This window comes from Lontra canadensis, unplaced genomic scaffold (assembly GCF_010015895.1).
Source record: "Lontra canadensis isolate GAN:19392208 unplaced genomic scaffold, GSC_riverotter_1.0 scaffold1, whole genome shotgun sequence".
In the NCBI taxonomy this organism is placed as follows: Eukaryota; Metazoa; Chordata; class Mammalia; order Carnivora; family Mustelidae; genus Lontra; species Lontra canadensis.
In genome coordinates this window covers 62,576,877-62,598,747 of record NW_022630995.1, presented here as the reverse complement: position 1 = coordinate 62,598,747, position 21,871 = coordinate 62,576,877, and the positions used below count along the sequence as shown (strand labels likewise).

At 50.7% G+C, this 21,871-nt stretch overlaps 1 protein-coding gene across 2 annotated transcripts in view; it reads left to right on the top strand.

Annotated features, from left to right (window-relative positions):
- The first annotated feature begins 16,388 nt into the window (after window positions 1-16,388).
- Window positions 16,389-21,871, top strand: part of CRMP1 (collapsin response mediator protein 1) — a 71,757-nt gene continuing 66,274 nt past the window's right edge. The window contains exon 1 of one of the 2 annotated variants that reach the window (XM_032855291.1): window positions 16,389-16,795. In XM_032855291.1, coding sequence (XP_032711182.1) covers window positions 16,415-16,795 — 381 coding nt within the window. In that variant the 5' untranslated portion in view covers window positions 16,389-16,414. Of the gene's footprint in view, window positions 16,796-20,908; window positions 21,065-21,871 lie in introns of those variants that run through there. The other variant, XM_032855300.1, reaches the window with a different exon arrangement.

The window sequence follows — 21,871 nt, the reverse complement described above, 5'->3', positions numbered from 1 at the left end:
CCCGGTGTCCAGCATGCAGGGAGCCAAGCATCTGCTTTACTGACTGAGCTGGACTTCATGTTCAGATGAGGGACACATGAAAACGGAAGCTACTTCTGGCTCGGGCACTGCTCCTGATAAAGTGTTGATGGAAAGAAGGCCATAACTTCCAAACACCAAGAAGAGAATAAAAATGAAGAGAAAACCCACTGAACACATCCCTCCATGCCAGGAGCACTTGCCATCCAGCACGGACTTGCTCATTCTAATCCTAGACACCTGGCATGGCTATGTGACCACGGCAAGCATGCTCAGTGTGCAAGGACTTCACGTGGCCGCTGTGAGGAGGAAGGGCTTAAATTTCAAGGGATGAGATGAGAGAGGTGGGTGGGGCTGCACACTTCAGGGTCCTGGGAGTCTTGCTAAGGAATTTGGCTTTATTCTAAGACCAGAGAAAAGGGGTGGAGGCCAGGGAGTGATCCACTCAGCTTTCCAGTAATTCTGGCTGTTGTGTGGATTGGAGTGGGCCCCACCTGGAAGCAGGGAGCCCAGTTAGGAAGCTGTCCCAGTGGTCCAGGTCATAGATGGTGGTGGTCTGGCTGGGATCACGGCAGTGTAGAGGAAGGAGAAAATGGAGCAGAGAATACCAGTTCTGTACTTTCTGGGCATTTTTAGTCTATGAAGTAGGTCAGGTCGGCACCGCTTTGATTTACACATCAGAGTGAGAGCAAGGGCGATGATGAAGCGGTCCCCAAGTATGACCTTCTTATCTCCCTTCTGCATCTCTACAGAAAGCTGCTTGACCTTGGGGGTTAAGTGAATGATGTCAAGGACAGTCACATCTGTGTAAGTCCCTCCTGTCAGAGCGCCTTCTCTCATAGAGGAGAACTTGTCTTCACAAAGGTCTGAAACTAAGTAGGGCATGGACTAGTGTCCCCATTTTTGCCCTCATTTTCTGATACCCAAGGGCTTCCCCCCTCCCCATCATGTGGTTATCTCCCTGCCTGGATCTCCACTGTTATCTGCTCATGCATTTGCTTCCCCCACTGGGCCAGGAAGGGAGGCCGGAGCTGAGATCTCACCAAGTCCCTGGGGCTTGTGAACACCTGCTGTGGTTATATAGAAACATCAAGTCACATGGTGGGAAGGGACCTTATGGTCTGCTGGATTTTCCTCCAAATGCTGGAGTCCTGTTCAATATTCCCTATATCCCCCCATATGTCTGGCATATAGGAGGTACTTGATAATGAGTAAAAGAGTAATGAATGAACAAATGAATGAGTGAGTGAGTGAATGAACGACTGAGTGAATGAATGAGTTAATAAATTAATGAATGAGTGAGTGAATGAGTTATGAATGAGTAAGTGATTGGATGAATGAATGAATGAATCAATGAATCAATGAGTGAAAGACTGAATAGTTAGCTCTCCTCGTTAGGAAGTTCTTTACCTTAGGGTGAAACGTGCCTCCGGCTAACCACCACTTCCGGAGTCCACTCACTGACAGGGCAAGGATACACAGGATCACACTCTCCTCCCCATGGTGGCTTCTCACATAGCAGAGCCACAGTGACCTGCTGTCTGTTCCTCAAACACGCCAACTTGGTCCTGCCAAGTGTGTTCTAACCTTAAGCCTTTGGCATGACTGCCCTTTCTGCCCTGGACACCTGACTCACATTTCTTTTCATGACTGGGTATTCCTTGTCATTTCAATCTTAGCTTAAATATCGCTTCCTAAGAAAAGCCATTTCTAACCACTCTGTCTAGAGTGACCTCCCCTGTCCCTTCCCCTCTTTATCTCTCTGTGCGGACTCCTGGGTGATTGCTCCGGATTGGTCTTCCAGTTCACAAACTTTCTTCCTCTGTGCTTATCCTGCCTGTTGAGGTCTTCTATCACTTACACCAGTTTTTATTCATAGAATATATCTGTGAATATTATAAACATTCTTATTTTAATGCTCCTTAAAAAAATGAAGTCATTTTTAGAGTCCTTGTTGCACATGATCCCCCCAGAGATTTGCTTGTTGTATCTGCTAGCCATCTCTCAGTAGTTGAGTATCTTTGTATTGTTATGTTTTAAATGTAACTTTAACAGAAATTATCTGTTACATGAGTGACCCACATGAGTTACAGAGATGATTCTAGGGTGTTTATTAATCCTAAAAGAATTATTACATTAATTTCTTGATAAATGCAAGATCAGTGCAAGGATTTGGGTACCAATTTAGTGCATGATATAGGCAAGAGATGATGATTTCTTATGTTTTGTATCACTCACCTGATTCCAGTAAAGAAGACTTTACACTGAAAGACTCATGCAGAAGCATCACCTAGTGCAGGAGTCCCCAGATGGTTGGTACTTAATGAATGAACTCAATGCATAAAAATCACCCAGCTTAATGCATGAGCACAGAACTCACTGGACACAGATTTCTGAGATTGTCTCCTGGATACCGATTCCTTAAGTCTGGTGTTGAGCCCAGGAATCTGAATTCCTATAAAGTTCTTCCAGTGATTCTGATGTACAGTGAAGTTTGGGTACCAGTAGTCCTATAAGTTTTGAGGATTGGAATTGGAATTAATTTTGTCTTCGTTCCTTCAAATGAAAAGATTTAGAGCAGCTTCTAAGATATATATGAATCTGTTTTGAACAGCAGACAAAAAACATCTGCACATATTGTAGCTGTGTCTGTGAGCTATGTGCAACCTGTCCTCATCTGTCTCTGGAGACCATGGGCATTGCTCCAAAGCCCACCTCAGTGAAATCAATTATGGGGTAATTATGGAACTGCAAAGTGGTGCTACTCTCTTATGGGCTTTACTGTTTTTGGGGTCCCCTTCTGCAAAACTTCAGGTTGCCCAATGCATGTATTGACTGGAAGCCGCCTTTGCTTCCTAGATTACCCTCTGTCTGGGCAATGAAACCTTCTCTTGGCAAGCTGATGTCCCTTCCTGAGCCGTGTTCTCTTACACCTCTAGGCTTCTGCCCAAGCTGTTTCCTCTGCCCAGAAAACTCAAGTGCATCTCTAAGACTCCATTTAATTATCACAGTCTCCAGGCAGTCTTGTTCCTCTGCCTCCTCCATTTCCTTCCTTCCTTTTATCCTTTATTGATTGAGCCATGTGCCAGCATTGCACTGGAGCTCTCCAACTTTCCTCCATCCTAGCACCTGCCACACGGCAGACCTTCCCAGTCTTATCACCCACCAAGCCATCCTCCCTTCTCTGCTCTCTCCACATTGGGTTCTTGTGCTTCCTCTCCCTCTCCACAGGACCTTTGCACGAGCTATATACTTCTCCTCCCCCCCACACTCCTGCTCTTCCCATCTTGACTGTTTGTCCTGCTCCCCTGCAGTTGTCTCTCTCTGTCTTCCTTCTTCACTTCTGCCCTTTTGTGATTCCTAGATTACCCTCTGTCTCCTCAACCACACTATAACCTCATAAGGGCAAGCCATGTAACCTCAGTGCCTAGGACTGAGCCCGACATATAGCAGGTGCCCATTGTTGAGCAGGTGAATGAAGACAGACTCGAGAACCTCAGTCTCTCTCCTTTGGATCAGTTCTTAACCTTCTTTTGGTCATTGGCCTCTTTGAGAGTCTCGAAAGCTAGAAACCTTCTCTGCACAAATGCACGGGAATGCCTCTTCTATATTATTTCAAAATTGAAAACCACCTCCAATAAAGAGGCCATTGTCTGTTAATTCCAAGTGAAGATTCTTTTCTTGAGAAAGCAGCTGGTGAATTACATATAGATCTCATGATTTAAGCCCACCACTTTTAGAGATGGAAATGGGCCTCCCAGCATCTTAAAGGCTTGTGCATTCAATATAGGTGCTGCGCTGGCTGGTATGTCCCCTTTAAAAGCTCATCTCTCTGCCTTTGTTGTTGCAGGAAAGAAGACAGCACAGAGGCAGACCATCAAGCTGGGAAATATTTATATCCTCCCCGACTGACCAGCAGAGCAGTGGCTGCCCCAGGATTTGCCGTCTCTTTCAGGGAGCTGAGTTACAAGCCAAAGGACTCTCTTCCTATTCCAAGTCATTCATGGGACTATCTCTCTTTTGTTAATACCAACCGGGGGGCCAAAGGATGGCTCTCGACTCTCAGAAGACTGTATGTATTGGCACAGGGTGGTGGAAGGATCCTGGGGTCTGGTGTCCGAAGGTCTTGGCTGGGTTTGCCACTCTTAAGCTGTGTCACCTCGCCCAGATTTCTACACACTTTCATTTCTTTATTGGTTTGAGGGTCTTGACACCTACTTGACCGTTTTTTTTTTTCCCTGATGACCAAATGACCTAATGGCTATGAACGTGTTCTGAACACTGTAGGATGCTTCCCATATATCAGAGATCATTGTTGTCTGTACCAATGAGTCTATTTTCTCCCATTCATGTCACTGATGGTTGCTCAGGAACACGCTCTGCCGTAGCCACACACTACATGTACAGCTCCGTGTGGCTGCCACCTAAGATAGGTGATGTGGTAACATGGCAATGTGCTGGTTTAAAAGAAAACCTTAGTAGTCATCGTGATATTACAGAACTCCTACAGAAGCCTGGGCTTAAGTGGAGGTTCTAACCTGTATGAAAAATTGTATGTTTGTGAGCACTTCCCTAGGAAGAGGGGCCTTGGATTTCATTAGGTTCTCAAGTGAGATGACACTGGAACCCCCTAAGGCCAAGCACCCCTAGTCTATGTGTAAAGGACTGCATTGGGGAACCCAGAGATCCAGCTCTGCCTCTAACCACCCGCTGACTCTGAGGTCTCGGTTCCTGGTCTGTAAAATGGGTACAAACACATGCCTTCCATAACCATCACAGCCTGACAGCTGCTGAGTCTGTCACCCTCTACCCCCACGTGTATCCCCCATCAGAGAGGAGACAGTTCCTGCAGCAGTGAGCACTTGCTGGGGCCCTACTCGGTGGCAAGCACTGGCTGTCTGGAAGGTCCCATACCCCGTCTTCTTGCTTCCTGAGTAAGCGGAGCATTCTTCTAGCCTAACCGTTTATCACTGCAGGCAACTCTATCCATGGGTTGTCCTCCCAAATAACCACAGCACCCCCAAACGCTCAAAGCCCTGCAGCCCTGCTCAGCTTATTTTGCCAGGCAATTAATTAGAGAGCATCGTGGCCTTGCCACTGTGTGCAGGCTGAGGGATTTGCTTTCCCTGCAAACACGCCCCTGGAAATCGCAGGACAGTGAGGCTCTCTTTCTCAGGCAGGCAGGCAGGTAACAGGGACACTGAAATCTAGGTATCCCCCAGGAAGTCAGAGTGAAAAGCAGGCTGCAGCGTGGTATCATCTCAGTGAGCCAAATTCGTTCCCTCCATGTTGCTGTTAGCAGATGTTGGCAGCAGTGAGACAGGCTGGTGGACAGGATCTGGCCCCAAATTCTTTGACCTTAGCAGAACCTGGGCTGGCTCAATGAGGGGTCAGCCGTAGGCAGACCCCACGGCCAACGGAGCAGATCTCTTTGTCTGCGGCAGGCACTCGGGCAGCCCTTGGGTCAGATCTGCCTCACAAATCCTTCTCGTTTGGCTTAGGTTTGTTTTTTAAAAATGGTGGTAAAAGACATACACTGTAAAATTTACCATCTTAACCATTTTTAAGTGCCCAGCTGAGTACATTCCCGTGCTGGGCAACCCTCACCGCCATCCATTTCCAGAACGTCTCCACTTTCCCAAACTGAAACTCTGTCCCTATCAAACACTAGCCCCCCCCCATTCTCCCCCACCTCAGTCCTCAGCCCCTGGTGACCCCCATCGCACTTTTGATCTTGATGAATATGACTCTGGTCCAGGAGCTTCATATAAGTGGAGTCAGACAAGATTTTTCCTTTGGGGACTGGTTTGTTTCACTCAGCGTAACACTGTCAAGGTTCGTCCATGTTGTAGCCGGTGTCAGAATGCCTCTCCTGTTTAAGGCTGAATAATTTTCCAGTGGATGGACAGATCTCCCTGTCGACAGACATTTGGGTGGCCTCCACTTGTTGGCTAATGTGAACAATACTGCTAGAAACATGTGGGTAACAATACCCGCCCGTGTTGTATTTAATACTGGAATTAGCAAATGACATTTGCAAACAAGATTTCTCATAAAAATCAGAATTTCTGGCTTCTCTTGGAAGAAGAGTGGATCTGGCTATTCAAGGCTTCTATCTTCATGGTCACACTCAGAGATGAATGAGGCTGGCACACTCCATCCCCAGCTGACAGGCACACCCAGCCTGGTGGGCTTCCGGCACCCACTCCCCCCACTGTCTACTCCGCTGACCCTCTAACCTGTTGGGTCTACCCAGCACTCTCAGGGAATGGCTAAACATAGAGACCCAGAGAGGCACTGCAGCCTGGGCCTGTGGTCTTACAGGTGGGGATGGTGAGTGACTTGCTGTCATCTGGGAAAGTCCTGCACCGGTTGGAGTTCCAGCTCTGTTGCTAGCCTACCCCAGTGACCTTCACCTTTCTGGACCTGTTTCCTCCTTTGGAAGAAAATGGAAGATAATGCACCTTCTCCAGCAGCTGTGCAGAATTGTCAAGACAGAAGAAGAAGGCGTGTGATGACTGGAACGTGGAGGGGTGTTATTAATAGCACAGGCCGGGTCTGGCAACCTAGAGTTTGGGAGTCCATTTCTACATCTGCAAAATTGGAAAAGGGACGATGCCTCCTGATGGGATTATTCTGAGGACCCACTAAAACAGGGGAGGCAGAGCATCCAGCAGAGGTTTGCCACTCAGCAGGTGCATGACACCTGTTACTTTGTAACAAGACAAGGCTACGTTGGAGCGCTCCAGATCTCCCTTGGCAGCAGAGCCCAATCCAGCAAGAGACGGGACATCCTGGTGTTATGGGGTCAGTCTGGCTGCAGTCTGCCAACCGGATTTCAAAGCTCACTACCTTTTATCTGCTGGGACTCTCCACTATCCTTGCCAGCACAAGGGGAAAGACAAGTGTCAGGTGCCTGGCACGTACTAGACACTCAACAAAATTTAATTCCTCTCCTCCCCTTCCCAAGCAGAAGTTTGCCTCTGAGGTTAAAATGATGGCATGCTTTCCAAATTAATGTTAGGAGAAGAAGGAGGAGGAGGAAGGGGAGGAGGAGGAAGAGGAGGAGGCCAAGAGGAGGAGGAAAAAATCGTAATTTCTAGCCTCCCACTGGAGTGCTTCAGGGCTCACATGTTGGGGTTGAGGCTTGTCATTCACTGGGATTTATCTATTTATCCAGCCAGCAAGCTTTTATTGAGCACCACTAAATGCCAAGCACCACTATGAGCCAGCCTGGGGTTAAAGGATAGAACAAAATAGACCAAATCCTCATTCTCTGGGGTCAGTTTATATCCATCAATGGGTCAGTGGTTTGATAAATGCTCAGTAAGTGCCAGTTTTGAGCTGGCTTTATGTGGGCTTCACCTTCAAGGCCCGTCTCTGTTGCTGGCTGGGGCCCACCTCCATATCTGGGCCCTGCCTGCTCCTCTAGCAGCCCCAGAGGCCATGCTCATCCTGGGCCCTTGATCACCCACCGCTGGTCGTTCTGCCTACTTGCCTTGCTTCATTGCATCCATCCTTTCCGGATTCCCCGAGGGAACTCTCTGACCCACTCTGGGAACATTGAGGCACGCCCAGGGGAGCAGTCCATCCCACTGCCCACAGGAGATCCATAGAGGCCAGGTGTAGACCCTGGCAATGCCCTGCCTCTTTACCTTTACGCTTTGAGTGAAATGGAAATATGACCAGAAAAAGAACTTTGCAAACTCTAAGCTCTCCATAAATATAAGGATTTGACTTTCATATGCTCAAGAGATGGGAGAAACCACCTGGTATAGGAGAAAGAGATAAGGGCTTAAACCAGAATCACTGGACTGGAGTCCAGCTTCTGCAACTTCTTAGCTCCAAGACCATGAGAAAGTCAATTCTGCTCCCCAGTTTACTTACCTGTCCAATGGGATAATAAAATTCCTGGCTCGGCACCTGCTGTGAGCATTAACAGGTAAAGGAAATGGGAAAGCACCTTGCAGATTTCAGTGTTGTGCATATGCTTGATTGGTACCCTTAATTCAGTGCATATCTATTATGCACCTATTGTGTGCTGTTATGAACAAGGTGGCCTGTCTTATGACAACTTGGAAAAAGGTCCCCAGGCTAAGAAAGAAAAGAATTGCTTGTCAGATGGTTGTACTGTGCATTCATAGATTATGATTAGCAACAGCCAGGGGGTTGGCATGGCAACGTTTCCCCACAAACTGCTAGGCAGTGTTCTTAAAATAGGTTCACCAGAGGTGTGGCCACAGTGGAGACATGCAGCGACGGTGTGGTCTGATGGCTCTGCAGTCCAATGTAGGCTGCACAGCTACCTGTATGCTCAGAGTGTCCATGACACTCCCCTTCCCAAGCAGACCAGCGGCACAGTAATTAGATCAGGAAGCAACCATTGTGGGAACTGAAGACTTACTTTGGTGTAAATACTGTTGGCTTTCCCCCATCTCACAAGTTAGTGAGGAAACTGCAGCCCAGAGGGGTTAAGTGTCATACCCATGGTCACGGTCACTTGATTGCTGATGTGACTGACTCTGGTTCTGACATCTTTATGGAGGGTTCTCCAACCACGCTATGATGTACACTTTTCGGATTTGGAATTCTAGATGGGGGTCTGATGCAATTCTTTTCCTAATGGGTTACAATCCATATGGCATCACTTAGCAACATGTATTTGGTCAAGGAATTCTTTCCTTTTGTGTAGAATCCATGCCCATGTTTCTCTCTGGGGAACCGTTGATTCCCAAGATGTCAGGAAAGCTCTCCTACTTCTTGGTCAGACTGAGATGATTGTGGTTTAAGTCCTTCCCTACACAGTCTTCCCTAACCTAGTTTCCCAGTGTGAAAATCAAGTAGCAGAGCTGATCAAAAGTTGATGAGCTGCTTTGCTGCTTTGCAAGGAGATTATCGCGTGAGTTGGTAACCCCTCATTGCAGAGGACGAGGAAGCCAAATCCTTTAAAAGATTATTTCCTTTTCTCTATTTGTGTTACTCAGCAATTTACTGGTAAATTTTATAAACTTGAGAAGGGCTTTTTTTTCTTTCTTTTTTAACCTTCAGGCTGGTGAGCTGCTTTTGAGAGATTCACAACTCTTGTTTAATTCCAGGGTGAAATTCCAGGACTGGAATGTGAAACTTTTTGAACCCTGTCAACTTCTGAGAATAGGGTGCTAGACATTTGTGACATATTTTAGGTATTTAACCTTTCTTTCTCCATGCAGACAGTGCCTTGCAGTAGAATGGGCTCTGGGCTGGGAGCAGGGAGGGTGGGGGAGGGTTGGCTGTAGCATGGGATCTGCCACTGCCCCCACACCAGGCTGCTTGTAGGCTATAACGATTGCACTAGGTAGTGAGAATTTTTTATCACTGCATGTTGGACTCACCTGCAGAGCTCTTTAAAACTAAATGCACAGGCCCCTCTCTGGTCATGAAATCAGCCTGTCTTGGGTGGGGTCCAGGCAGGGATCTTTAAAAAGGCCCCTAGTGATTCTAATGGGTTGTCCGGGGAAAAGTATCAGACCATCCCTTTCAGTTCTCCCATTGCCCCCGTGTTAATTAAATTCCGAGATGCTCCTGGAGATGTCTTCTGTGTTAGATTTATATTTATTTTTGCTCCTCACTAGGAAAGAAATGTGTACTCAGAGTTGATAGGAAGAAACCTCTCATCTCTGAGGTATTTTTGACCATGAGTTGGCTTTGTAACTTCACCTTCAGAGGCCCTTTTAAGCAGTTAATGATCCTTTGGAAAAGAGATGCGTGGCACTGTAGTATTCAGCTTCACTGAGGCAGAATCTAAAGTTGAGCTCAGAGTGGCTGATGGCAGCACACTTACAGGGAAGCTCAGGTAGCCCACTTGGGTCATGCCCTAGGCACTGAAAATGAAACTCGTGTGTGTAGTTGCTTGCATCCTAAAATCTTCCAGAAGTAGATATTCCTAATTCTCTACTATATATAGATTTATCAGTTGTGTAAGCAAATAGAAGCTCATTTCTATTCAGCATTTGTGCCCATGACCAACTGTGTTTCAACTTGGCTTTGAAATAAATTCTTTGGGAATTCTTGATGCCTTAAGGAGGTAGAAAAGAAAGACTCCTGGGATTTGGTCATGTATTTAGTCCTCTTCCCTGTTTTAGAATAATTTCTAGAAAAAGATAGTACATGTCTTGGACCAGAACCTGTTTTTAAGAAGTCGGTAGGCTTAGGATGGAAGGATTGCATTTTCTTTATCCCATTTGATCTTCCCTAAATCCTACTTTGGTTTCAACGTATAGCCCCCCCCAAATCTGATTTCGGCATCCACAGCACAAATGTGTTACACAGAGTCACAGAAAGACTAATAGGAGAGTTGATTCGATCAAAGTAGGGTTTGCTCCAACACCATATATATTTTTTTTGTCTTTGAAGAGTATCACCAGGCTACGTCCAAAGGTGGATTGATGATACCTTTATATGATGGTAGAACAAAGGAAGAGAATGACAAATGAATGGGATTATTAAAAATGCCTGACAACTTGATGTCAACTCTGTATCAATGTTTTCTTGTTTAAGGTAAACTAATATAACACAGTGTTTGTGAATATGATATCAAAAGTGATGGGGAGGTCACATATGTATGCAGTGATGTTAGAACTCTTAACTTAGACTTTTCACTGAGGAGAAGACAGATTTGTCTCTGATAGAGATCAAAGAATGAGTTATGGGCCAGGCACACTGGGCTTGGACGGTCACTCTGACACCAACTGGTTGTGCAAGCTTGGACAGTGTACTTACCTCTCTAAATCCCGATGTCTCCCATGAAAACGACAGGGATGAGATAGCACGTGTCTTCTAAAGCATCTGCGCGTGTTAGTGCTCTGTCGATGCTGGGCATCTTTCCTCATCTCTTTGAAAATGCCTAGATGCATTTCAGGGTGATGGCTGGGCTTGTGCCACCAGTCTGAGTTGGGTGACTCGTTGGTCTCCCAAAGTTCACGTTTGCACAACCAACTTTTGATGATGAAGTAGAGAAAGGATCTGGATGTCATTGGTAAAGATAATGAATAAGGTTTGTGAAATCATGTCAGCAGAACGCCCCTGGTCCCCTCAGTCTTTCAGGTTGACTCCTGAGAGGGTATCATGGGAAAGCCATGAAGCACAGACAATACTTTGGAAATTACATATTTTCCCATTGGGTCCCAGATGTATAATACTTGTACATTTTGCTATTGCTTGAACATTAAAGGAATTTTATATTATACATGGCCATTAAATAAACACAAGGGCCAGAATTTTGACAGAGTTCTGCCCCTCCCCGCAGTTAGAAGCATGGGTTCCCATAAGAGTGATCTGGCAAGAGGAGTGGAGCCCCCTTCCTCTTGGATGCTTTTCAGCAGGACCTTCCCTTGGGTCCTTGGGCAGTGGCTCTCCCCCAGCTCCTGCTTTCAATGAATGAGCAGAGTTCTCAGTTCCTGGAGATGCTTGTCGGGTCCTGATCAGTTGTGAATCAGGCTTAAAACTCCCTTCTGGGTTTTCAAGATTTGTAACAATTGCTCAATCTTGTGTAAACTAGGCTGACATTTTCTCTTGTTACCAAGATGTATTTTTCTATGTTCATTAAATGTATAATTTGTGTAATTTTGTACATTAAAATGTATGCTTTTTCACAATTAAAGTTTTTTTTTTCCTTTTCAATGTCTAATTTACTGATGGTTCATTACAGAGAGTTGTAGACTTTGACACCATATAAAAAGTCAATGAATCCAAGAGTCTTGATTTTGGGTGGGGAATAGTGGGGAATAGTGACCTTCTCAGAAGTCAGGTCTATTTTGCACAAATAATGAAATGACTTCCTTTTTGTTCCTTTATATGAACATATTAGTTTACTGTCATTGCAACAAGTTACCACTAAGCTTGGGGCTCAAAACAACACACGTTTATCATCTTACAGCTCTGGAAATTAGAAATCTGCATTGGGTCTCATGGGGCTAAAATCAAGGTCTCAGCAGGACTGTGTTCTTTTGGGAAGCTCTGGGGAGAATTTGTTTCCCTGGCCTTTCCAGCTCTTAGATGCTGCCTGTGTTCTTTGGCGTATGCTCTCTTCCTCCATCTTGAAAGCCAACAGTGCAGCATCTTCGAATCTCTCTCTGACTGTGATGCCTGCTTCTGTTGTCACATCTTCTCTGATTCTGATCCTCCTTCCTCCCTCTTTTACTTATAAGGATGCTTGTGATTACTTTAGGCCAAACTCGATAATCTGGATAATCTTCCCTTCTCAAGATCCCAAAATTTGCCATGTCTGCAAATTCCCTTTTGCCATGTAAGGTGACATATACACAGGTCTCAGGGATTAGGAGATGGGCGTCTTTGGGAGGGGCTATTATTCTGCCTACCACATTCCCCTGTGCACTGCCTTGGAGGCTGCAGGGAAAAGCAGACATTTCAGAATCAAATGGGCCTGAAGCTGAACTGTTCCTCTGCCACTTGCTGGCCACATAACTACAGGCAGCATAGTTAACTTCTCAGAACCTTATTTCTTAGACACAAAACAACTGCAATAATCCATTACCCACCTTGCAGATTCACACCTAACAAGAAACTACACTTCCCTTCCCCTCATCTTTTGGAAAGCATTCTTTTTACAACTGATGCTTTAAAAAAATCTTTTTGTTTGTTTGTTTGCCCAGCAAGGGCCCTGACAGAGAGCATGCATTAGAACTGAGTGGCCTCTTCTGTTCTCTCCCTGCTGCCATATGACCTGGCCCTCTCTCTTCTCTGCCATCACCCTGGAAGGCTTTGTGGCCTGACAGGATGAGCTCCTGGCTTGTCCTTCACCAGATGTCATGGTTCAATTCACTTGTGAGCACTCCTTCTCTGGAGGGCTGAGAGCAGTCAGAGGAGAGGATGGGGGAAGGTCACAGCCATCCTCTGGCCCACATGTAGTTTGCTCAGCTTTCCTGGGCTTTCATCTGTTGGCTTTGGTCAAATCCTTCTCGCTTGGTCTCCCAGCAGGCTGGCAGGTACATTTCCTAACTTAAGCACCAGCTTTGTTTCTGGTTTCCTTTTCTTTGCTACACCTGGGTTAGTGCCCTTGAAAGAGGGGACATTGTAGGAAGCACTCAGATAAGCCTGCGCTGAACCCCAGTGTGATCATCTCCTGGCCGATAACTGGGGCTATGAGTTTGAAGTATGTACCCCGCAGCACTGTACCCCTCACCACAATATGCAGACGCTGCCTGCCATATAGGGCTGCTGAGAGAGCCAGTGGCATATCAAGTGACAGGTAAAGCAGATTTGTAGTGTGTAGAGATGAATAGTGTGTGCGAAGTCCCTTACATACATTTGCTAGGCACTCCATAAAAGTCAGACCCTCCTCCCTTGTCTTCAGGGCAGAGGAGTCCAGAGGAGTCCTGAGGAGTAACATAAAGTCTCTGACATACAGTGAGTATCCAAATGTATATTAGATGAGGGCTGAATGATTAATTGCTCTAGGCTGCAGAAAGGACAGGATTCTAACCCCAAAATCCAGACTCTTCTGACTATCCCAGACTTCTCCTCGTCCAAAGGGATTCCTTCAGCCACACTTCTTAAGAAAGGTAAAGAGTACCCATTAAGACGCAGACTCTGAGACCAGACCTCTGTGTTTAAATCCTAAGCAGTATCACTTACCACCTGTGACCCTAGGCAAGTCACTTAACTCTCTGAACCTTAGTTTTCTCATCTGTAAAACGAGGCTAAAATGGTACTGATGTCAAAGGTTGTTATGATGCTTAAAAGAGTTACTATATGTACAGTGCCCACAATGGTCCTTGAGGTGTAGTCAATTCTCCATAAATGGGAGCTATACTTTTCCTTTCTTGTTTCTGCACAAAGGCAACTCCTTCCCTCCTTCCTTGCACTACTCCCTTCTGGTCTTGACAACTGCCTAGCCCTTTCTCATAGCAGAAAGGGTTTTCTTGGGAAACAGTGAGATCTCTATCACCAATGGTATTTAAGCAAAGCAAGGCAGACGAGCTCCTCAAAATGTGGAGAGCAGATTCAGGCATGGAGGATTGACCTCAAAAAATTCTTGGATTCCCTGCTATTTCTATGGGTTTAGTTGCTGCGAATATTTGTGAGGCTTTAGAAGTCTAGGTGGGCTTTAATATGAAACTTCCTGGCTTGGGATATCCTGGGAATAGTTATTTCCCAGGACAGAAAGAAGTTTTCATTGAAAACACTTCCAATGAAGCCTAGAGTCCTCCAGACCTCAAGTGGATTATTTGTGACAGAAATCTGTGCAGGGTGCTCAGAGACAAAGGAGGAGGCCAGGATGGGGGATGGGGTGGATTGAAGAGGAAAGTAGGGGAGGGTTCTTATGTTCTTTATGGCCAGTACTCTCTCCCCAACTATAATATATGCTTTTTCCAGGAAGGAGCTTTATAAAGATTCATTACAGTGTTCCCAGCACAAGAAAGGGACCTGCTAAATGCCCATGGAGTTCCAGGCCTGGCTAAGCAACAATAATGTATGAGGCACTAGGCACCTTCACTGCTCCTCTCCTGTTTCCTCATCTGCCCAGTGGGCAGTTTCTTCCAGCACTGAAGGATAGTAAATACAGCAAGGAGTCAGCTACCATGAAGCCAGTATCCCTGGTGTCATCAGCACATACGTTCCAGCAGTCACAAGAAGGAGAATGAATCTGGCTCTCAGTCTGGGCCCCCAGAACTGGTGAGATCCGGTGCTGAAGGGACAGCTCCCAGAAGGGGGACGGCTGAGGGTGCCAGGCCAGGCACTCAGATTCCCTTCTGTGGTCCCCATCCTGTCCCAGATGCTGCCTGTCTGGATTCGAAGGCAGAGAGGGTCAGCAGCTGGTGATTCCATCCGTCCAGAAAGACCAGTTGGGATTGCCATATCCCGGGAGACTCTCAGGTCACTCTGCCTGATAATAATCATGGAGAAACGAGGGACAGTATCTAGGGGAGGCACAGAGAGCCTGGCCTTGAAGAAGGATTAAGGGGATCCCTAGAAGAATGGCCCCCAGACCCTCATGTCTTCCACCTGGCCCAAGCCAGAGGACGCCTGGAACCCTCAGCTGCAGGCTCCTGGCACGTTCAGTGTAGGCTGTACCAGGAGTCGTGGGAGGTGACTCTAGAATGGGGAATATTTGTCTGGATGACTGACAGGTGTGTGTGTGTGTGTGTGTGTGTGTGTGTGTGTGTGGTTATGTGTTCATCTTTCTCTCTGTGTGTCTTTCTCTGGAGTGTTCCTGTTTAATTTTCAGACTTTTCTTATTTCTGATGTGGATTTCTGTGTGGGTGTCCCGACTGGGTTTACCAGTGCACCTGTGTCGAGTCACCTTGTGAGCTTGCCTTCGATATGAGTATGTGACAATCTCCTTGTTGTGTGGGTGTTGTGGGAGTGAGCATCGTGTATGCGTGTGAGCCATTTGTTGGCATACAGGAGTGTATTTCTTTTGTCTGCCCGAGTGCATGTGGTTGTGGCATGTCCCTCTTGTTTTGCCCTATCGTCTTTCTTAGCACTTAGCAGGGCCTAGAACATTATGCCAGTGTTTGTTTCCTTCCTCCTTAGAATGTCGTTCCCCTGAGGCCGAGACCTGATGTGTTTTGTGCACAGCGCCATCCTCGGCTCACACAACGTGCTCGGCACCAGCGGGCACTCAATATAACACTGCAGAGTGAATGAACACTGTGTCCAATGTGTGAGTGCTTCTCCGGTTGTGCGACCCATTTCGGTGTAATGCTGGGTTGGTGGGGTTGGGTGACTATGAGAATTTCTGGGGTGGGTGTGTGTAATTTGCTTGTAATATGTACCAGCTTGTACGTGTGTGCAAAAGTGTCTAAGATGTGACTGAATGAGCCTGTGTGTGACTGGGAAGCCTGAGTGTAATCAACTCCCGTGTGTGTATGTGTGTGCGCGCGTGCCAGCATGTTTGTGCATGTCTCACGTGTTTTATGGTGTAATTGTCTGGTGTGCTGGTACGAACCTGTGTGTGCCTGGGGAGTGTGTGCGTGTACTCCCGCGTGTGTGAGTGTGTGTGTGTGTGTACTCCAGGCTCTCACCTCTTCGCTCTCCTCGCGCCCTGCGCTCGGTCTGGGGGCGGGGAGTGGGGATGTGGTGAGGGCACTGCGGATCGGCTGCCCGCCCTCTGCGCTGCGGCTCCGGCACGTCACCGTCTCTCCCCGCCTCCGCCGCGTCCCCGCCCCCCGGTCCTTTGTAGCCCGCCGCTGTGCTCGCTACAGCCACCCGGAGTCTCCGCCCCTGCTCCGCCCCTGCCCCGCCCCACCGCGCGCCCCGCCCCGCCCCTCCTCTCCCCCGGCCGCAGTAGCGCTTGGGCCGCCGCGGGCCCGCAGCGAGCGCGGAGCGCGGAGCACGGCGGTGGCCAGGGCGCGGGAGGGCGGGAGCGCGGGTGGGCGGCCGGCCTTGGACCGGCATGGCGGACCGGCGGCGCGCGTGGAACACCGAGGACGACCTGCCCGTGTACCTGGCGCGGCCGGGCAGCGCGGCGCAGACGCCGCGCCAGAAGTACGGCGGCATGTTCGCCGCGGTGGAGGGCGCCTACGAGAACAAGACCATCGACTTCGACGCGTACAGCGTGGGCCGCCGCGGCTCGGCTCGCACGCCTCGCAGTGCTGGCCGGCCCGACGCCGTCGGCCTGCCAGGGCCGGGTGGTAGCGAGGACACGGCCAGCGACGTGAGTGAGCTCTCGGGCTCCGCGGTCAGCTCGCCGGGCGAGCGCGATGAGCGACCACCCGCGCTTCGCATCCGTTGCCCCGCACCCCGTGACCTGCCACTCGGCCGGGACAATGGCCAGGTACCCTCGGGGCGCGCGGGGACCGGACGGGGGGGCGGGGCCCTCGGGACAGCTGGGCGTGGAGCCGCCTGAGCGGAGTGCCGTGGCTGCTGCCACCGGGCTTGAGAGGGCCACGGAAGGCCCCTCCCCCACTCCGTCACACTGGAGGGTCGGAGAGGTGGTACGATTTGGTAGTGAGACTCCAAAGGGTCCTTCGAAATCCAGCTCCCTGCTCTTTTTCTGCAGGAAGAGAGAGCAAGGCTCTGAGAAGGAAAGTAAGTTGGCTACAGCCGCCACATGGACCCTTAAAAAGCGAGTGGACCTCTGGGGTGAAGTTAACCCAAGGATCCCCATTCCCTGCCTTACGAAAAGAAGGGGAGTTCCTTTCGCATTCGTCCATTCATTTATTCACTCACTCATTAGTGATTATGGAGCACCTACTGTGTTCCAGGCTCTGGAAAAGGTTCAGTGAAACGCCTGTGGTCACACAGGTTAATGCTGAAAGGAACCCTTCCTGTGTGCCCGCTCTGTGCTTTCTGGGGGAAAGATTTGGTTAACGATTTAGAGGGGTCGGGCAGATAGAACTAGAAACTGTTATCCCCAAGCACCGACATCTTCAGCGGATGCTCCTGAGTCCCACAGCACGACGCCAGTCTGCTCTCTTCACAGAGCAAGTTGGAGGCAGAGCGGAGATTTGAACCCCGGTCTCTGGCTTCCTAGACTTGGAGGTTTTTACCCTCTTAAAGTGAAGCAGCATTAGGGAGAGGGAATGCCAGGCCGTGGGCCCTGGCTTTTCTCCCTTAAGCTAGAGGTCGCCAGGGAACTGGAGGAAGATGGATGGGTAGACAGCACAGCTTTGGGACGTATGTGTGAGGGTCGGGGCCAGATGCCAGGACAACGGAAGTTGGAACACCAGAGGTCCAACGAGCTGTCACCTTAGCCCAGAACTCGAAGTCTGAGCACTGCTGAGGTCCCAGACCTCCGGTAGGTGCTGGAGTCCCAGCTCAGCACGCTGGCCCCACCCCAGGCCAGGGTGGGTGACAGATACATTGTGAGAATTAAATCAGTTAATGCTGGTGGGCAGTGAGTACTCAATAAATGTTCGTTGTTGAATTTTACTATCATTTTTTATTAACCCTTCTCCCCCCTTAAATACTGTGAGAGGCATGAAGTGAGCGGGAGGAAGCAGAGCTCAATCCAGACAGAAATCTGGGAGGGCTTCCTGGAGGAGTGGGGGCTGGGGCAGCCTACCGCCGCTACAACGCGGTACCGGGTCTCCTGCTGCTTTGGTTCTCTCGCTCTCGGTCCACCTTGCTCGGGAACTCTCCATGGTCCTGAACTAGGTGCCTTGAAAAGGGGAGTTCTATAGTGATGGGGTGGGGGACAAGGGCGGGCGACATCGAGAGAGTCATCTCCTTTTCTCTACCCCTTCTTATTCTCTCCTGACCACCTTCTTTCCTGGTGGTCAACCTTGCTTAGGATCCAGGTTTCTGAGCCCGAGCGGGAGGCTTCAGGGTTGCGGATCCAGAAGTCAGGGTCGGTACCGGGAAACCTTGGTTTCCAGCCAAGGCACTTAGTCCTCTTAAACCTCAGCTTCTCCACCTGTGAAATGGGGATGGCATATTTCTTCCAGGCACCCACAAGGCGTGGTGGAGTATTAGGGAGGAGAGAGCGCTTTGTGCACGTCCGGAAGCTGTCTGAAAGTGAGTCCCTGACGGAGCTACGGCCAGTGTCACCAGCGCCAGCAATCTCTCCCACGCTCTGTCTGGGGCAGCTCCGCGGCCCGCCTAGGCATTTAGGGATGGTGGTCGCTTCACCTCTTCCACTCCTCTCTCTCTCCCCTTCTGGCCCTCTCTTCCTTTTCTCCATGGCTTCTCGGGGACTGGACAAAAGGCGGCGCCTCCGGCGCGCCTAGGGCTCCAGAAGTCCTCGAGGTTTGGGACTGCGGAACCGAGGGGCTCACGGTCTCCCCCAGGGGAAACGTTTTATTTTCTGCGGACCAAACGGCCACGGGCTCGAGTTCTGGGGCGGGCTTCGAGGCTCCAGTGCTTTGCAGAGGTTACCGGGGCCCGAGGTTCTCCCCCCGCCCAGAAAGCTCTCTCCTGGGGAGGAAGGAGGAGTTTCTGTGGCGCAGGCGCAGCGTTTGCTGAGGCCGGAGGCCCAGCGACTGCGGCGCTTTGTACCCGGGAAGTCTGCTTGGGAGCAGCGATCTGTTTGGCCAATCGCGAACTGGTGCCCCTCCCCCCGATGCCACGTGGTCTCGTCCCGGGCTTTGGAGATTCCCTGTCCAGACTGACCCTGGGGACGTCCTGATGCGTGGAACCTAGGACTTACCAAAGCTGAGGAAGGGAATGTAGGCGTCATGGGAACAGAGACCTGCAAATTCTGGGTTCTGCAAATTCTGGGTTGATTTAAATTGTTAAATCAACAAGTATTTAAGACCCAGATCAGAGTCCAGAGGACAGACTGGAAGAATGAGTGTAGGAGAATGAGTTCTAGATAAGGTGGGCAGGAACCTGGCTTCCAGAAACTGTTCCGCTGTAGCTAATATACTTTGCACCTGAGATACCATTTTATTTCTGTAAGCCCAAACTTTCCACCTGTAAAATGGGAAAATGATGGTCTAGTGTTCCTGGAATACTAAGTTGCTTCTCTTCTGTGAATTTACAACCCCACATCTATCCCAAGGCCAAGGCGTCTCTAGCCTCCTGTCCTGGTGTGGGTGACTGGCCTCTAGGTGGTTGTGGAGGGAAGGGCTTCAGGCCTCAGCTTGCTTGGTGGGGTGTTTTACCACCCCTAGCACATCTTCCCTCTGGGTGACAACTTGAAAGTAAAGAAAATGGGTCTTTTAAAAGATACTGCAGGTTGCAGGCAGAAAGTGAATGGCAGAGAAGGTTAACATATTATTCTATCTGGAGACTTGGGGTACCTGTCTGGGATTGTGGGGGCTTGCTAGGAATACCCCTTCCCTCTTCTTTCCTGTCAAGAAGTTTATCAAGCTATGCCCTGGCCTCCTGCCCACCTCTCACTAAGGTACACTATACGCTGGGAGGCAGGACATCCTATTCTCCTCTTGTCCCCCCCCCCCCAGGCTCTCCTGGGGTCTGTGGGGACCTTAGTACCAGGGGTCTGGCCCTCCAAACAATCACTGGTAGGCAAGCCTGTGGGGGTGACCTGGTGGCCTGAGGGCCAGGCTGCTGTGTGATGAGAAGCTGCTGCAGGGGGTAGAGAAGGTCAGCCGTTAATTAGGTTAGGGCCTTGTCTCTGTCATTCGGGCTGCACTCCGTTGGCCTGGCAGTAAGGCTCCAGCTGAGCCCTGCGGGAGGCTGATTCAATGATGGGAGTGGGGAGGGTGGCAGGAGAGGCTTTGTGGAGAGGCCGTTAAAGATGAGTCTGGGAGATGGGTAACCTTTTGTCTGGGGTTAGATATTAAGGAAGATGGTACAGCTTGAATAAAGGCCTGGAGTCCCTGGGGATGGAAAAGAGCTTGATCTATTCAGGGAGAGTGCACAGCGGATGGACAAACAGGAACGGAGGCTGCAGCAAGAGAGGGAGAACAGGGCGGGGGCAGTCGTTGGGCCGGCTCCGGAGAGCCCCCTGAACGCTCCCGCAGCTCGGGCGTATCCTCAGCGCCCGCCCCACGCTCCCTCCCCGGCGCAGCTGTTCTGTTGTGGCCCGCAGATGCGGGGCCGCACACCTGTGGCGCTGCCGCGGGCTTTGCCGGCTGGCCCGAGGCCGTCTCCGGCATTTAAAACACCCTGAAAACCAGACCTTCCCAATCGCGAGAGCGAGGCCTGGGCGCAGCCGAGGGCGTGCGCGCAGGGCGGGGGTCGGCGGGGCTGGGCCGTTGGGGGGGCGGGGGGCGGGGGGCGGAGTGGGGGGGGTATCGGAAGGGAAGAGCTTCCTGGTTCGAGCCGAGAGGGGCGAATCGGGCTCAGCTCCGCGCCGCCGGGAGGAGCTGTCTGTCTGTAGCCCCCTCCTCCCGCCCTCGCCTCTCCCTCCTCCTCCCGCCCTCCTCACCGAGCCGGGCGGCGCTGGCAGCCTGAGCGGCGGCGGCGGCGGCGGCGGGCGGGCCGAGCAGCCAGGGCAGCGGGCGCGTGGGCTGCCGCGGGCGCTGAGCCTCCGTCCCTCTCTTCTGCCCTCCCGGGCCTTTGTCACCGCGCCCGCGGGGAGCGGGACCGGTTGAGAGCCGGGCCGAGCGAAAGACAGCCCCACAGGTCCGCCGGCCGGGCCGAGGGCGCCAGCGGGGCCATGTCGTACCAGGGCAAGAAGAGCATTCCGCACATCACGGTAAGCCGGGCCCCCGGCCCCGCCCGCCGTTCTTTGTGGGGTGGGGGTGGTCGCCGCCAGGGTCGGGATCCGCGGGGGGACGGCAGGGGCGGCCCCCGAGGCTTCCTGCGCGGCGGCGGGTGGGGCGGGGCTGATCTCAGCACTGCAGCCCCCTCCCCCCCAGCCTCTGGGGACAATGGTGGCTAGGCGGGGCTGAAGCCTCGGGTCCCTCTCCCTGCGGGCCTGCCGTCCCCCAGCACCCACCCCACGGGAAGTGCGGGAGGGTGGCGTGGACAAGGAGGATGCGGAGCTGAACAAAAGAGGGAGGGGCGCGGGGGGCCGAACCCCTCCCTCCAGCCCTGGAGCCTGGATGGGGCGGAGAGCGCCGAGCGTCCTGCGCCTGGCCTCTGCACGGTCCAGCTCTTGCATCTCGCCGCCGAGTTCCTTCCCTGCCGGAGGAAAGAAAAATACCGTCCTCCGCCTCCCACTCCCCGCCCATACTGATGGAGTGGAAGCCTGGACCTAGAGACAGCGCCATGATGGAGAGCCCCTCCCATTCCTCACCGCAGCTAAAAATAAACCTAATGGGGCTGCACTGGCAGCTGTGGCCCCAGAAGGGTTAACACTGAGGGGTAGGAGAGTAGTGGGGGCTGAGCTGTCCCCTGTCCCTGGGTGTGGCCGGAAACAAAGGATCCCTGCTTTGTCTCGGGTGGGGAGCTGAGGGCGCAGCTTCGGGGAGACCTGTCCTCCACCCCATTCCCTCCGTGACACCCCAGTCGAGCCAAACCAGTCCTGAAGGCTGTGGCTCACAAGCGTTGAGGAAGCCTG